The sequence below is a fragment of the Dasypus novemcinctus genome, chromosome 10 (genome assembly GCF_030445035.2).
Source record: "Dasypus novemcinctus isolate mDasNov1 chromosome 10, mDasNov1.1.hap2, whole genome shotgun sequence".
Taxonomy (NCBI): domain Eukaryota; kingdom Metazoa; phylum Chordata; class Mammalia; order Cingulata; family Dasypodidae; genus Dasypus; species Dasypus novemcinctus.
The window spans coordinates 45,786,555-45,803,410 of NC_080682.1; the positions used below are offsets into that span (position 1 = coordinate 45,786,555).

General features: G+C 52.8%; 1 protein-coding gene across 4 annotated transcripts in view; it reads right to left on the bottom strand.

The window, feature by feature from the left end:
* The window catches only part of PRDM11 (PR/SET domain 11), an 81,221-nt gene continuing 64,365 nt past the window's right edge, over positions 1 to 16,856 (bottom strand). For 2 of the 4 annotated variants that reach the window (XM_058305487.1, XM_058305486.2), the window contains exons 6-8: positions 14,435 to 14,622; positions 10,061 to 10,687; positions 1 to 8,924 (exon numbers count right to left, since the gene is read on the bottom strand). In XM_058305487.1, the coding sequence (XP_058161470.1) occupies positions 6,760 to 8,924; positions 10,061 to 10,687; positions 14,435 to 14,622 (2,980 nt within the window). In that variant the 3' untranslated portion in view covers positions 1 to 6,759. The remainder of the gene's footprint in view (positions 8,925 to 10,060; positions 10,688 to 14,434; positions 14,623 to 16,856) is intronic. The other 2 variants (XR_009187574.2, XM_058305488.2) reach the window with 2 other exon arrangements.

Sequence of the window (16,856 nt, forward strand, 5' to 3'; positions counted from 1 at the left end):
TAAATTTAAATGATTTTATTAACAATCTTCTTACATTACAAGGATAATATGACAAAAGGAAAGTTTCTGCATACATATAATGATAAACCAACATAGCTCTATTTGTATCCAGTGTTCTAGGTCCCGCCACACAGGTACTATAAAGCATAGTCTGCAAAATAATAACATCGAGAGTTTTTAATTTTTTTAAGAAAGAAAGTATTAACATATTACTATGTATGTGATAATAGACTCCTAAGTATTCCCCCCCACCCCCACTTTATTTTTCCTTGGTGACTGAAATAAAACGGTTCAGCAGCGTGGGGATGGAGGGAAGGAGAGAGAAAGGGGCTGAAAAAGACCTATCAGACTGCTGGTTTTCCCAGAGAGACAAAAATGAAGACTGATGGGAGCCCGAGGGCAGCCTACCTTGGTCTTTTTTGTGAGCGGTACTGTCACCGGCTTCCTCCTCTGGACGGAGGGGGCCGGTCCCGTGATGCCCCGTGGCGCCAACTCTCTCTGAGGTACAGTGTATTGTGGGATTGCGCCCCGGGGCTGCCCACCCCCGCGGCGGGTCGGGTCCATTGCCACGGGCCCCTCCTGAGCCGGCCCGGGAGGGTGTCCCGAGAGCCGGCCGGCCGCTAGCTGTGGCTCGAGGAGACCCGGGCGGACGTGGAGGGGCGAGGAGGTGGGCGTTGGCAGAACAGACGCAGCCCCCAGACTGTAGGTAGTAGGGCTGGGTCTGCTGGAGACTGAGGTACGTTGGTGGGATGGTGGGGAAGAGGACGGGGGTCCGAGGAGAGCCGGCCTCAGGGATGGGAAACGAGCGCCTCTGTGCAGCCTTAAGGCAGAAAGCTGATCTGGAGAGCAAGGGCTGCAGGTGCCCTCCGGCTCCATCACCGTGGACCCTCAGACCCCCACCCACGCCTACTTCCAGGAGAAAGAAACGGCAGAGAGAAAGCTGGAAGCGAAACGGGCTTCTGATTCCCGTCAGGGCGGCACGCGCCCTCCGTCATGCTGCCAGCTGCACCCACCGAGGGCGCCCGACCTCCCCGCCCGGCCTGGGGCAGGCGCCGGGGACAAGCCGCGCAGGCGCCCTTCCCAGCGGAAGAGGCTGAGCGTGGGGAGCGTCACGACGCAGCCTCTGCCTCGCGTCACAGGATCAGAACAGTGTACTTGAACTAGACCTGCCTGTTACGGCGCGGTGGGGAGGGTCGCGGGGCCTCCTGGCCGGAGGAGAGGGAAGCATTGTCCTGAGTACAGCCTGCGGTGGCAGCTGTGCAAAGTTGGCGGGGCCGAGCCCGGCGTCTGAACTCGAGTTGCCACTGAATTTATGAGTGTGCGGATATGTCTCTCCCACCCTTCCCTGTTGGCTGGAGTCCCCTACTCTGGCCAGAGATCCTCTGGGGGTCGGGCAGCACTGCCTGGTGATGCTCGCTGCCCACCTCACCTCTCCCTGCTCCTGCAGACAGTGGTTGCGAGGGTGACGGAGGCCAGGGCGGCTGTCCTTCAGAGGTCCGGCCTCTAGGGGGCAGCAGAAGCAGCCAAGGAAGGGGCGTAGCTTTCCTGGACCACTCTTTATCCAATTTGCACCTTCCGGGTCGCCGCCAACGCTGCTAATTCCTGGGGGGGTTGGGGGAAAGTTGTGAAGCGGTTTCTCTCCCAGGGGGCAGAGACCACGCCCTACTGCCAAGCAGCAGTGACCACCTAAGTATAGGCTTGCAGGGCATGTGGGTGGCACATATGCCGGAGCTCAGGGGGTTAGTAATTCCTTCCAACCTCAGACCAAGCCTGGGGTGGAGGGGGGAAGGAGAGAAAGTGCATGGGGAGGCAGGACCTAGGTCTGCAGGAGGTGTGAGGCCGCCGTTCTTTCCTTTCCAGCTCTCCAGGCAGGAGGCCCCATTCCCAGCTCACCCTACCTGCTCAGCTCCCCCAGCGAAGGCTCAGCCTCCTCCCCCTTTGCACAACACAGCGGCAGGCTGTCCCACTGCTCTCCCAGCTCTCTATAGACTCTATTTTTATATCTATTTAAAACATAGAAACGTATAAATATATAGGATATTATTTATAGATATATAGACGTGATTTAATCTCTTACTCTGTGTGTATACGTACTATATATGTCCATATATACAATATATATGCTGTAGCATCTGTTTTATACACTGCACATGCCCCTGCTTCCATGCACTCACTCCGAGGGAGACTGGATTGCATAGGTATTTCCAGGGCAATACCACTTGAAGGGGCGAGGCGGGGGGAAGGGAGTACCAGATGGAAGGGGAGGGTCGTACCATTTTCCTCCCAAAGGGCACTTTTTTTCCCCTCAGGCTAACATGCAAAGATCACCTCAAGGGCTCTGTAGATTATCACAGCTCCTCTGACTCCGTGAAAGCATCCTGACTGAGAGAGCAAGAGCAAGGAGAGAAGAGCCTTGTGTGGCTCTCGGTAAAACCTTCCTTCCTGAGGATCTGAGGCGGAAGCCAGCCTAGAACCCGTGACAGCACCAGGCCTCCCCAGTGTCCCCCAGGAAGCTGGTGTCTGGGCTCAATGGCTCCCCAGCCACCTGCCCTCTGAGCCCTCATTTCTCATCTGGGGAGGCCTGGCCTCCCCACTTGGGCTGTCACCGCCTGGCCCAGCGAGGCCTGCCTCTTGAAGGGCGAGGGAGCCCCCCTGGACTCTCCTGCCCAAACCGGGCATGTGCCCCAGGAAAAACCATGAAGGAAGCCTCCTATGTGGACATCAACCCATGCACTAAGCCAAAACCAGATCTAGGTCTAGTTCCCGGAGGGGGCGGCAGGGATGAGAAGGGAGAGGAATCTAGAGAAGTTTACATGTCGACCCCTCAGGCCGCCGTCTGGAGGCCTTTAGGCTCCTGGGGAGCAGCTTCAAAGGCGGCAGCCCAGGCCCAGGACAGGCCGAGCTTGTGGGCCGCTTCAGCCCCCACTGTGGACCCAGCTTCTATGGGTCTTTCCCTCTTTTCTTCCTCTTGGCATCACCTCCAAGCAAACGGAAAATATTTCAACGTTACCTTAAAGAATTACAAGACCTTTCCTCCTAATTAAAATAGAGGGCAATCACAACACAATGCAACCTGGAAACATGCGGCAGGGGCTGGGATCAGAGACCCCCAACTGCCAGTGACGGGCTCAGCGCAAAATCCAGCCATTCAGGAATCCTGGAGCTCAAGCCTGCTCCCACTCCCCAGTGAGGGCGGGGAAAAGAGGGTCTGCTGGGTACCACACAGCGGCAGCTGGTTTCAAGAGGCTGGTGTTTCTGATGCCTGAACTCTCCGGGCAGATTTGAAGATTCTGAAATGGCAAGAGTTGCAGGGGGCGCTGGGCTGTCCTCACGTTCATACCATCAGATGGTGACGTGTCTTTTTTCCCCCTTCATTAAGGGATTAATTAGCTTTAATCCTAGGGGTTTCTGGCTTTCTGGCTCTGCAATATATCTGCTGGACAAAACTAGCCACTATCCTGGGCCTCAATGTTGAACTTCTACCCCTTTCATGAGCCAAAAATGTCACTAACATTCCCTCGGCTAGCCCACCTAGGACAAGTCTCAACCTCGGAGACCCAAGCGTTTCTCTCTAAGCTAGCTCGGGCTCTCACTCCTAAGCCAGTGCTTCACCGGAAACAGCCACATTCTGGAAGCAAGCTCTGCCTGCACCACCAAAGGGAAGGTGGGCCAGCCAAGCACGATGGTCCCCTGGGATTGATCCTGAGGGTCCCATCAACCCGAGTTCTCAAGGAAGCAAAGTGGGACATAGCCATGACAGAAATCATGCTACTGACAAGCAGAATTCACAGGAGAGAAGCACCGAGCCTCCCAAGGAGCAACCAGGATGTACATTGCGGTGGCGTGTCACCCCACCTGCTCCCAGGTGACTCTCCATCCCAAGGCAAAGGGGCCTTCAGGTCTGCCATGCCCCGGGCCTGGCTGAATTCGGCAGAAGTCAAGACCACTCAGAGCTCAAGAGGAGCTTCTGCTGAACTTCAGGACCCTCCAGGGAGCTCCACGTGCTGCCAGGAACAGCTCGTTCTCCGAGGCCAGGGGCAGGACACCTGCTCCCAGCCTTCCTGGAAGGTACGGGACCCATACTGGGATTGGCCCCGAGGATTTTCTTTTTTAATCTCTAGATAAAAACTTGAGCTAATTTTGGCTATGGCCCCTTGAGAGGAAACGGTCTGCAGGTATTAGTGACTCTCTCCTGGTTCTCAAATGAGCAGTCTAGGAGATGGCCGGTGGGGGGTGCAAATGTAAGGGGGAGAGGGAGGAGCAGAGGGCGGAAGGAGAAGGTGTAAGGCAACTGCTGGCAACAAGAAATGGCTCCAGCCTACTGCCTCTGCCCCGCCGAGGCCCACCTTGCCAGCCTTCTCTGCCCCATCCTTTCCTAAGTCTCTGAGATGCTTGGTGAAAGCTCCTGCAGACACGGCAGTTCTGCATGTGTGAGTGGAGGGAGTCCAGGAGGGAATGGTGGGGACCTGTGCCCGGCAACAGTGTCCCACCTGACCACAGTTAAGCCTTGACCTGATGAGGAATGGGTGGAGAGGTGCCATCAGCTCCAGGTGGGAAAGAGGAAAGAGGCTGGGGTCTCTAAGCAGCAGGATTGGGCTGTGGGCCTTTCGTTGCTAGTTCCTGCTAACCCTCCCCTTGATCGGGGGCGGGAGAGGGGTACATGTGCAATCGAGGCGGGGTGGGGTGAAAGTCACCAGGCAGGGGTGCATTGATTTGTTGAAGAAGGCAGCATATGAGGCCTGGCAGTGGGTTAATTGGAGGAAACCAGTATTTTCATTGTGGTTTTTAACATGCTACATCACTGTTGAAAACACACAAAAAAAGTTTCAAAAAATAATATATAATATATATATATTTATATAATGAAAGCTATGGACTAGCAGCAATGATTCTAAAGTTATCTTAGCACCAAGACCAGGGGGGTGGGGGCGTGGGCGGTGGGGGCTGAAGGTTCTGGCATGACAAGGAAGGGAGGGTGACGTTCAGTGTTGATGACATTTCCACAATGGTTCTCAGTGGCAGCGTGAGGCCTCTGAGACAAGATGAACCAAGGAGGAAGGAAGCCACCGCAGTTTTACAATGTGTGAGGCGAGCAGGTTGAGGACACTGAGACCTCTGCCTGTGGCCAGAACACGCAGCCCTCGGCCCGCCCTCCGCCAAGGGAGAGGGGCGGCTCTCAGCAGAACCGACCACACAGAATGCAGATCTCCCTCCCTCCCCCAGGTAAGACCTGCATTCCCATTACAGGATCTCTGGATATGACATATGCACATATCAGATGCGGAAATACGAACCGAAGTTTTTAAAAGCTCACGCACATATTTCAACTCCCTTGAGAGGTATACCGGTAGTTAAATGAACGAGAGAGCACTGAGCGGAATCCTCTAGCTTAAACCACTGCTTGCCCCAGGGAGTAGGCAAGTGGCTATTTCTAAAGCTTATACTGTGGCTGTGTGTGTGTGTGTGAGTGTGTGTAGGCTGATGCCTTGAGAGTCCTGTCTTAGGTCTTGCTTTTTCCTTTTCTTTAGGACATCTCTACCCTGTTCAAAAGAGGAAGCGTTCACAGGCATAGATACATTACCCACTTTCCCACGACGTTCTGCCAGACTCCAGAGCATGTTACCAGACTTGTTGCCAGAGAAGGACTAAATCTCTAGAGAGACTCTTTTGCGTTATGGACAATCCAGGGCACATCTTGCATCGACATCTCCTGTCACTGGATTAGGGCAGGTTTTTCTTGATTATTAAAGGAAAATATATTCCCCACCCCATTACGCGATTATAAAGATTGAGTATAAATAATTTATGTAAATTGAATACGTACTTTTCCTTTTAGCCAAAGATCACTGCCCTATTGGGGTCTGGACGTTCTGGCTCTTCATCTCCCTAATAGCCCTGGATCTGAATGGGATTATTTTGTTTTATCCTCCACCATGTAAAAAGAGGAATGCAAAAAGCTCACCCTTTCTCCCTGCCCCAGGGTTTAAAGCTCCACTGTAAGGCAATGCTGCCTTCAGTATAACAGGGGATGTCTTTAACACCCAGGACGCTGGAAGGAAGGACTCAGACCCGGCCGTGGGGAGAGGCAACGGGGTGGGGAGGGGCGGGCGTCACAGCTTGACCAACACTTTTGTTTCTAAGACAGCAAAGGAATCCTCACCAGAAAGTGATTACAAATCCCTCAAGCTGAAGTCAGATGGAGGAGGGAGAAAGACAAAACACCCCAATCCAGATGAACAGCCCACCCTGTCCAAAATCAGAGACCAGATTCACCTGGACCAGAATCTCAGCAAAGAGGCCACGACAGCCCCATCATAAACCAGACGGAAAAAAGAGAAAGGCAAGGGCCTAAGCCCGAGCCCAAACCCAAAGCCCCTCCAACCCCCAGGGGCAACCAAAACAAAGCGAGCTACCTAAAGGCGATGACGGAGACCCGTCATTTTAGCTTATGCCGTTGGTTGACCGTCGAGCGGGCAACGTGTGGTCCCCTGCACGTGCTTCTGTGAGTGAAAATGAGTTGCCACATACGTCGCAGCTGCCAAATTTTGTAGATAAGAGTCAGTTTCCAACATCATTCCTTTCTGAAAGCTCCCAGTAGCTTCTGGTGGACGCATCACCGTGGTTTTTAAAAATTTTCAGTGTGGGTTTATATATATATATATATATATATAATATATATATTTATATAATATATCAAAGCTTAATAGTATAGGTTAAAAAAATATTCAACAGCTTCATGAACTCTGCGGTGCCGGCTCCCTAAATGTCAGGGTAAAACTCTGACCCATGGTCCACTGTCTGCAGCACAGGTTTCTGCTCCAGCACGGACATCCTGCTGAGGACCTCGGCGGACAGTGTGTAACTGTTGCCCGACTTCTCCTCAAACCAGCTGTCCAGGGCTCGCTTGGCATCAAAGTTGGCAATCGGCGGTCCATTTACCGCAATCGTCAAGAGGTCGCTGAGCTGCTCCAGGGTCAGACGCGAGCGGTGGTTTTTGCGCACCCGCTGGAGGGCATTGCGGCCTTTCTCGCAGCAAGCCGTGGACGTGGGGAGGACCTTCAGGATCTGGATGATCTTGTTCAAGAGTGGAAACCTCTGTCTGTACTTGCAAATGTGGCCGATCAGGTCTTTGAAGCCGTTTTTGGTATAGTAATCAGCCTTAAGTTCTCGCCACTCCATCAGCAGGCTCCCCCGGGGGTCCAGCCCTTCCCTGCAGATGTCCCGGGAAAAGGTGGGGATGGCCTCCAGGTGATCAAATATCTGAACCATATCCTCCTTGCCGTAGCTCATGAGCTCCTCGCTGCTGCGGGGCCAGGCAGCCAGGTCGAACACCTGGCAGGCCTTCACAAAGATCCGGCTGCGGGAATCGAACCTCTGTGCCAGAATCACCTGGGTCTTCTGGCAGATCTTTTCCCTGATGGACTGGAACTTGGCTTCAGCCACCCTGAGGTTCTTCATTGCGATCCCATTGAAGCTCTCCCGGAAGTTCTCCTCGAACTCCTGCAGGTACTCGCCGGGGGAGTCGGCCAGCCGGCTGATCTCCTGGATGGCCTCCTCGATCTTGTCATCGACCTGGGACACCAGCAGGTACTCGCCCTGGAAGACGTAGGCCAGGCGGGAGAGCACAGCGATCACGTCCAGCAGGAAGTAGATGAGCTTGATGGACTGGTAGTCCAGGAGGAACTGCAGCAGGGCCAGCGCGATGGCCGAGGCGTCTGCCCGCTGGGTCTGGCTGCTGACGTCCTTGAGGTGGGCTACCACCTCCAGGTAGTCCTTGATGAGGGCGTTGAGGACGTTCTGCTCGCCAATGATCCACCGCACGGCCCGGATGTCCCCGAGGAACTCCGTCTCCTCGCAGAGGGTGGAGGCCGTGGACCGCAGCTCACACATGAGGCGCGGCGAGTAGCGGTAAAAGCTCAGCAGCTGCTTCAGGTTGTTCTCTAGCTCCTCCAGGCAGGGGAGCTCCTTCCCACTGATGGCGTCCAGGATTTCCAGGTGGGGCCGGTGCACCATGAAGGGCAAGCACAGCAGCCAGGGCAACGTCTTGCGGATGGTCATGAACATGCTGGCGCGGAGGCTGGCTGTGACGTTGGCTCCGTCTACACCCAGGCCAACAGTTGGCCTCTCGTCCTGCAACCGGATCCCCAGGGCCGAAAAGGCCCGGTCAAGTGCCTGTAGGTAGCTTTCTGTGCTGGAGAACCCCAGCTCCTGCAGGGACAGGAACTCTGTGGCCGGGGGCCCATCGCTGCTGGTGTACTGGATGTAGACAGCCACCGTGTCGGCCAACAGGTCGTCACTCTGCCCGTCCAGGATGATGCTGAGGCAAGGGGACTGACGGACGCGCTCCACCAGGTCTTCCCGCAAGGCCCGGGCGATGTGGTGGATGAGGATCTGGCAGTCGCCCTCGTTCATGTACTGGTCCACCACTTTGAGCTCACACTTCCTCAGGAGCTCCGCCAGGGGCCGAAAGTCCAGGTAGGGCCTCCCCTCGAGGGCCAAGTGGTAGGCCGTGTTGAAGAGCAGGGTCATGTTGCGGCACATCTCTTCCGTCTTCTCGGGGTGCATGCGGAGCTTGTACAGCTGCAGGCACTTTTTGTGCAGGTTGCTCTGGCTGTGCAGTTTGATGGTGTGGATCTTAAACTGCTTGGAGCCGATGATGAAGGCCGAGGTCCTGGAGGACTGCACCGTGTACTGGCGGCAGACATGGCACCACATCTCGTTGAGGGTCGGGGAGTACCGCAGGAACCAGAACTTCTTCAGCCACTCCTGCTTAAAGCGCCGGATTCGGCGGCCGGCGGCCGATGACATCTTGGAGGGCTCATCAGCCGCGGTCATCATGTCATTGGAGACGGATTCATCTGCCGAGTCGACCTCCTGGTCGTCGTCTTCCATGATGGCGGGGCCGGAGACCATGCTCTCGGAGGCTGGAAAACAAAGGGAAGAGGCATTTACACCTGGTGGGAAAAAACTGAGACCTTCCTTAAATGAACGAGAAAGACTGGCCAAAATAGCAGGTGCCAGGTTGTGTGAAACAGATGTCAGTTTCCGTGTCAAATTGAATCCCAGCCTAGAACTTATCGAGAAGCACACTGGTTACCCACAGGTGACTGCTCCTCTTTGTGGACCGTCCACGATGGCCTACCGTGCTCCAGGGGGCCAGCCCTCGCCCACCACTAGAGGGCACTCAAGGGAGCGGACCTTTCCGTGTGGATGAGATGGCACAGACTGGGAGAGAGCTGATGGGGAGAAAAAGGCACACCACGCTTCAGGTCAGACGCTGAAAACCTGGGACTCGTTTGCCCCACCACTAATGCGGTCAGGGAAGGCAAGCTGCCTTTGAGTGGAGGCAGTCATGACATGGCCCCGAGTGATTTCAGGATCAAAATGCAGTTGAGGGCGCTGTGGGCTTGGGGTATCCGAGACCCTCATTCTGAGCTGAGGCATGTGGTTAAGAAAGGTCATGCTATGTAAATACTCTAACTCGGCTGCGATGTGAACCGAACCCCCGGATGACAGACTCTAATGATCCCGGCGGCCAAAAGAAAAGAGCAAAAGCATGCCAATAAGTGCTCTGTAGCCTCTGTATTCCCATCCTTCTGGAGCTCCAGGCAGGGGAAACAGGACATGGGTGGCCGAGCAGAGATTCAGGAAGAGAAGCACCAGGTCGGGCTCCTGGATGGAGTTTGGGAAGGCATGAGATCTCCCCAAACAGGACACCCTGCCTGCCCACTGCTTGCCACTGGGAGAGAAAAGATGGGGTTCACAAGTTGGGCTTGGGTGTCAGAAACCTCGAGGACCACCAAAGAAAGGCAACGGGTCAAGAACACAGCACACACCCCTCCTGCAGCGCAACTTCCTTTATTGACCAGGGGGATACAGTGGCAACACGTGATGCGCCCACCGCCGCAGCGAGCGGGCCTGGCAGAGGCGCCGAGGGCCAGCCCCCACCTCCACGTCACACTCCTCAGGCCTCCCCGAAGGTGGCTCCATTTCAGCCACCCTCCACGCTGCTCCCTGCGTGTGCTGCCCTCTGACAACAAGCTCATCCAGAACAACTTACCTGCAGGGTCCGAGAACTCGGGGAGCTCCAGTACCTGGGGTGGCAACACGGGGGGCTCGGGGAGCTTCCCAGACTTTAGCATGTCTAGCTCTGCCTGGAGTTCTCGGACCTTCTTCTTCAGGCGAATACAGTTAGGGCAGAAGGAGGTGGTGGGAAGCTCATGAGGGTCCGAGGCGAGCGAGGCCTCGGCGGGACTGTCGGCCTGGAAGGACGAAGGCTCTTCCTCTTCGTCTTCCAGTGGGCCTGGCTCCTTGGAGGTGCCTTGGGGGCGTTTCCAGGCCCCTGCGCCCTGGGCCCGGCTGACGCTCTGCACGCCGTGGGGCCCGGTCGCCGCGCACCGACCGTAGGTGTCGTCCTGGTACTTGGGGACTTTCCTGATGACCAGGGAGGTGCTCAGTGCCAACTGGTGGGCTTCCACCTTGGCAGACTCCAGCGAGGCCTCCAGCACGTCCTTGAAAATGAGGTCGATCTTCTTCTTCTTGGCCTGGGGGTGCGTGTCCCCCTCGTCAAAGCCGCGTTTGTAGGGACTTTTGCCCTGTCTCAACACGGGGAGCTGAATGGGACCCCTCAGGTCTTCTGGGTTATCCAGAGCCTGCTCAGACTTCTCCCTCTGCAACCTCTTCTCTCCTAGGAAGGAAAACCAGGGTGTGAGGAAGTAGGGAAACCCCCAAGGTGGAAAAACCAACTGAAAAGAAAGCAGGCCTCCTGCTAGCAAGTCACCAGACCCATCCCTCCGGGTCTGGCCTTGGGGGGCAGGTGCTACCATCAGGGAGAGGCGGCTCGCCCAACGAGCTGGAGGCCAAGGACCCCAAAGAGCGGAAATAACTTATTTTTAGAGTCGGTTTCACTGGAGCCCTATGCACATGAGCTCTACCCTGGAGTGCTGAGAGAATTCTATCGGGGATGGATACCCAAGTCCTTTCAAAGGTGCTTGCCATCCTAGGACCCCACAGGTGGGTGCTGACGCTCCTCACAGCCAAGCACCGAGTTCCCCACCCCTCGAGGCTTCCCCTCACGGCTTCCCCTTCCAATCCTCACAATCAGAGGACGGCTGCCTTGACTTGGTAAAAGGTACGCCGGAAATCACGAGTCCCTTTCTGCCTCCCTACTGCCCCAGAGGGGGCCCAAGGGGAGCAAAGTCCGCCCTATGGCCACTGTCCTTTCTAAATTCCCCTTGTCATCAGGAGACGAGGAAACTGAGAGAGCAGGATCTGTGGTTCTCCTCGATGACTGCCCGGGAAGAACAGCGAAGGGAGGGATCCCTAGGGCTGCCCGGCGCTCCCAGGTGGCGGCCGTGCTGGCCAGAGCATCCTCAGTATTCAGCTGTGCTTCCAGCCCCGACCCTTCCAAAGACTACTCTTTTTTGTCTATTTCTTTCTATGGTGTGAATTACTGTTAAGCCACCAGATTTTAGTGAGCTCTGCAACAAGAAAATACTTCAGCGCAGTTCTTTAAAGCAGCCAATGAGGTCGTGACTGGCAGTCTGAGGAGCCCAGAATTCTCCAGAGAACTCTCGAAGCTCAAGGGCAGGGCCCCTGAGGGAGGTGACTGAGCAGCACTTGAACACGTGACCGTTCAGGCTTCCTGCAGCCACCTTTTATTTGCTAAAGGGCCCTGGGCAATGGCCACAGGCTCTCCCCAAGCAACCCAGATGTGCCACGCTGTGACCAGGCACTGGCTTCCCACAGCTGGCACCAAGGATGTGCCCTGCCCCACACTTGATGCCAAGCGTCCTACTGGCAACGGCGTGACTAACCTATTCAGCCCGCCCCCTTTTCAGTCCTCACGTAAATGCTGATGAAGCGACCTCATCTCCAAGGTTCCTGAAACTCAGGGATTCCTGGCAGACTGCATTTCTCCAACAACTGAGGGGAGGAAAGAGTAAGATGAAGAGAAGGTCTTAAAAAATGTAACACGTTTATTTAACAGCTTAGAAATGATACTCAATTGGAATCTCTAAAATCAGGGACCACGCTTTCACTTTCTGGCTGGCCAGTCAGATGTCTGGAGGTCAAGGCTATAAATCCCCCAGGGATTCCTCAGGCCTCTCTGATCTAAGACTAGTCTTTCAAATTTCTTAAGATGAGTGGATGGCCTCTTTGGACTTAAAGCTTCCAGAAAAATCTATGTGTAAAGCAGACCTTAAGCATTATGGAATTGCTTCCAAAGTTTCTAGGAAATATAGAGGGAAGAAAAAACCCTCAAGATAGATCAATGGCTTGAAGTAAATCAAATAAATTTTCTGAACACAAGCGTTGAATAAATCTTATCCTTGAAAGATAGGCACAGGGGAATAATTTACACCTTTCGGGAAGCAATTCTGGGCTCCAACTTAATAAGAACTAATAAATCATGTCTCCAATTACAAAGAAACCTCCTCCCACGTGAGACAGTATGTGACTGCACTTAGGGGATCCCTTTTCCAGAGCAGGCCTGGCCCACCAATCTCAGGCACCACTAAAAGTAACCACAGTCTGCCAAAGCTTCAGACCACAAAGACACAGATCAAAAGGCCATTGACTTTCATGACTGTTCCCACGGGCTGTGGGGCCAAGTCCACCCACTGCTCTGGCCCTGCCCTGCTGTGGCTTTCCACTTCCTTCCTGTTTACTACAGCTTGGCCTGGCCAAGAACAGGCACTCCTTCTGCCTGAATCTTCACATGGTCTTGGTGTGACTCCTCTGAACCACCCCTAAGAGCTTACCCCCTTCTCTGAGCATTGCCCTTGGGTCTCAGGACTCTCTGAGGATGGTGCGCTTGAGGTACTTTGGTGAAGAAAAAGAAGGACATTACAAATCCAGAGAAATTCAAGAAGATTACGACCAAGGGCAGAGACCTGTGTCCTCAGATATGACTTCTCTTGGTTTTCTTTTCTTCTGGAGGTAGGATTGTCTTGGAGACCTCTTGTCGGTCTTCATCCAGTCCTTCTTTTATGCATTCAGCAAAGATTTACTGAGCACCTACTATGTGTCAGACATTTTCACAGAAGGCATCTCCAGATGTCAAATGGAAACTCATCGTGGAAATGCAATCTCCTCATGGAAACATGCCTTCCAAGTGAAATCTGCATGTCCCCAAGCCCCAGATCTGAAGAAGGCAAGAGATGAGAGTGTCTGTTGGGTCCTCCTCTCACTGTCCATCCAGTCACAGGATACCTTTTACCAAGTCAGGCAGCAACTGTGTGCTCAATGTCCACAATTTGCTTTGTTGGGTTTTGTTCTTAAAGATAGTTTAATTTCAACAGTCCCTCCCACCCCCTTTTCATCTTTTCTACTCATATTCTGAATGAGGATTAATTTCCAGTGTGTAGGCTGGTCAGGAACACGATATGGTGGGGCTTGGGCACAGTCTTGGCTCCTGGCAACAGATGGACTCTGAGTGTTTGGATATGTGGTTTTAGGTGCAAGGAGTGATCCACTGGTAAAAGAACCTGGCCTCACCAGTGTGCCCTGGCCAGGCTGAGGACAGGAAAAAGAGGCAAAGAGCGAAGGGCTGCGGAGTATTTTAAACCACTTTCAAATGACTTATTTAGCTGGAGCCTGGGTGGACACCCCTTCCCACCTCCCTCCACCCTTCTTCTAATAGAGATTGTCCTTTCATATTATATCTTTAAGACTGCTAGTAGAGGTCAGGAGGAAGCAGGGAAGAGGCAACTTAAGTGCTTTGTCTGGAAGGCCATATAACATAATAGGTTAGAGCTTAGACCCTCAAGTCAGACCGACTTGGGTTAGAAACCGAGCTCTGACTTCCTAACTCTGTGACCCTGAATGAGCCACTTTATTTTGGCCTTCCTTTCTACACTTGTAAGATGGGATAATAACCCACAAGGGACCAAATGTGTTAAAAGTTCACAACTGAGGGCTTATAATGGTCAAGATAGGTATTGTTCTCTATGCGCTACGGACATGACCATCGAATCCTCACAGTACCTTATGGGACAGGGGCTACTCCTGGGATGATTACAAGGGAAAACATAGAAAACATTGGCATGTATCAAGAAATTGGTGAATGCTACCCCTTATTGCTATTATTTATTGAATGAGCGGCAGCGTGCAACCTTTTTCCATCAACTTGAGTTGGGGAAACAGGATCAATTTTGATTAAGCCCATTTGCTTGGCTTTGGGGTCTTGTCTCTCACTGGTACTCTGAAGGTTGGTGATGAGGGTTTCTGAGACCATTTCAGAGGGAAGGGAACACAGGGGTGTGCCCACTGCTGCTCAGAGCCAGCCCATCTGGTCCCCAAATCCTTCTGGCTCTTCCCATAGCTGATGTAGGGTATTTTCCACTGGGTTTTTGGGGAAGCTCCTAGCTCCTAGCCTCCCCCGGGGCTCGATGGTGGGCATGGCCCTCACCTCCAGCTGCTGGGCACTCACCTCTGGCCAGATTGCGGTGGATGGTCTCCTGGGACACGCTGTGCAGGCGCTTCATGTAGTCCTCGCTATACCAGACCCGCAGCTGCTCCCCAGGCCGGATGTCCCGGCACGACCGGAAGTAGATGCGCTCGCTGTGCTGGAACGCCAGCAGGTTCTGCTCCCTCTCCTCCCGGGAGATGACCACATACCTGGGGGCGAGGGGCACAGGTGAGAACGCATGGTCCACCCCTTGGGCATTGCCTGCCGGGCACCAGGCACTGTACCTGGCAAGCAGTTAGGAGTCCAGAAGTGCGTGGGCACGTGCGAAAGCCGATAAAGCAGCTGCCCTGTCGAGGGAAGGAGCACCAGCTAGAGCTGGTCATTGTCCCCATGTCACCGTTTCATGTGACCTCCAGCAAGGTATTGAATCTCTCTAGCTCCTAGTTTTCTGAGACTGGAAATATCTACCCTGCCTGCTTCATAGGTATGGTAAACACAAAACTCAATACCAGAAATATAGGTAGTTAGAAAATGGAACGATCATCTTGTCCAGGTTTTACTAACCTGTAACTGCGGGGATCCCCAGACCCCTGCAGGCCTTTGATGATGGTGAGGGTGTGCAGTCCTTGAACTCTTTTCACTATTTCACAAAGCCTAGCAGAAATAACCTGTGACAAGGCTGCCCAAGAGATCAATTAATAAATGCTAAAGATCAAAATCTTTCAAAATAGAGGGTCCTATGGGGACAGGGGAGGAAGGTAAATATAAGAAGTGATGAACTGTTGGTAACCACGAATAAATCTAAAAAAAAATCACGCTTAAGGATATCATGGTTCAGACAGGCTCAGTGACTTGCCTAAGGCCACAAAGCTAATGAATGGGAGCCGGAGCTATGCTTTCTTTACTGAACCTGCCGACCCCGACGTGGGCATGTAAAGCACCAACTTGGCCATGCTCTATTAGCCTTCACAATTCTGCCAAACCCTCAGAATCTACAGCCTTCACCCATTGTGCCTGAATTTTTCTAACATCCAGTCTGCCATCTCACCCACCTCCCAAAGGTGAGATGATGCAACAGCTGAAAGACATTCAGGTGTACAATCAAAGGGGCAATGAGAAATTATTTAGTGCTTTAGGGTTCCTTACGACACACATCTAGGGATTATAGAGTCAAAATAAACCTTCCTTATACTATGAGTTGTCTCAAAAGCCAGAGAACAAGTCAAAGTTTGGCTGGCTGGTGTAGCCAAAAGAATTTATTTGGGGCAGGTGGGGGAAAGAGTAATTCACAGAAAGTAAAATTCAAATGATAATAATAAGAAAAATAACACAAAGGAGAATACTACCACTGGTAATGCTATATATCAGTAAGGCAGTGAGGAAGTCATCAACTTGTACAGAATGGGGCATAACTGGGAACGAAATTAGCAATAAGGACCAAGACCAGTGAGATGTGTACCCAGTATGAAAGATTGCATACCGCAGTGTTGACTGTATCATTATTTATAATAGAACAAAGGCAAAAACATATGAACGTCTAATGCTAAAGAAATTATTCAATAAACAATGGTACATCTGTCGATGGAATGTTACTCATCCACAAAAGAAATGTCTTCCAAGAGTCTTCGATGACATGGAGAAAATGGCCCTGATATAATGCAGCATGAAAATAATCACTATTTACATTGTGGCTCCAATCAAGCTTTAAAAACAAACCTAGGTGTACTTAAAGAAATATACTAATGTTTTAATAGTGATTATTCATTATAGGTGAATCTTCTTTGCAATTTTCTGTACTTTCCAACTTTTGCTCAATGATCAATTATTACTGTTACAAAAGCAAATAAATGAAAAGAAAGAAAAGAAATACACAAACCCTCATTCCAGTACCAGGTGGCAGTGGTGGCAGTCACGAGCAGAGAGACTCCACATCCGGGACACCCCAGGACAGCACTAGCCACGCCTTCCACACATCCTGCTCTGTCCCACCTGGGCCTTCCCTGTGGTGTCGGCTCTACCCAGATCAGAGGAGGCCGTTGCCTTAGAAGGGGGACTGCTTGAGTCCAGGGAGCAATCCTTCCTGGCCAGAGCTGCCCAGCACAGACCCCAAGGGAAGCCAAGGAGGGATGAAAGAGCAAACACCAGCCTTGGCTACCTTGCCCCTTTGAAAGAATTGAGGGTGAGATTTATGGCGCTTGGAACACTAGCACTTGCTTCTTGTCCAGGATCTTAGCTTCCAGCATCGTGCTCTCCTCAGCATCTGATAGAACTGGTGGTCTCCCTAAGCTGGGGAACAAAAGGGTCGTTTCCCACAGCCTAGGGACCTTAGGGCAAAGGAACAGAGACGCCCCAGCCCAGAGAAGCCATTCCAAATAAACACTCCCCAATCTCAACTCTCCTACCACAGGAGTCTGCCTTTCCTCCACATCTGAGATTCCTTATG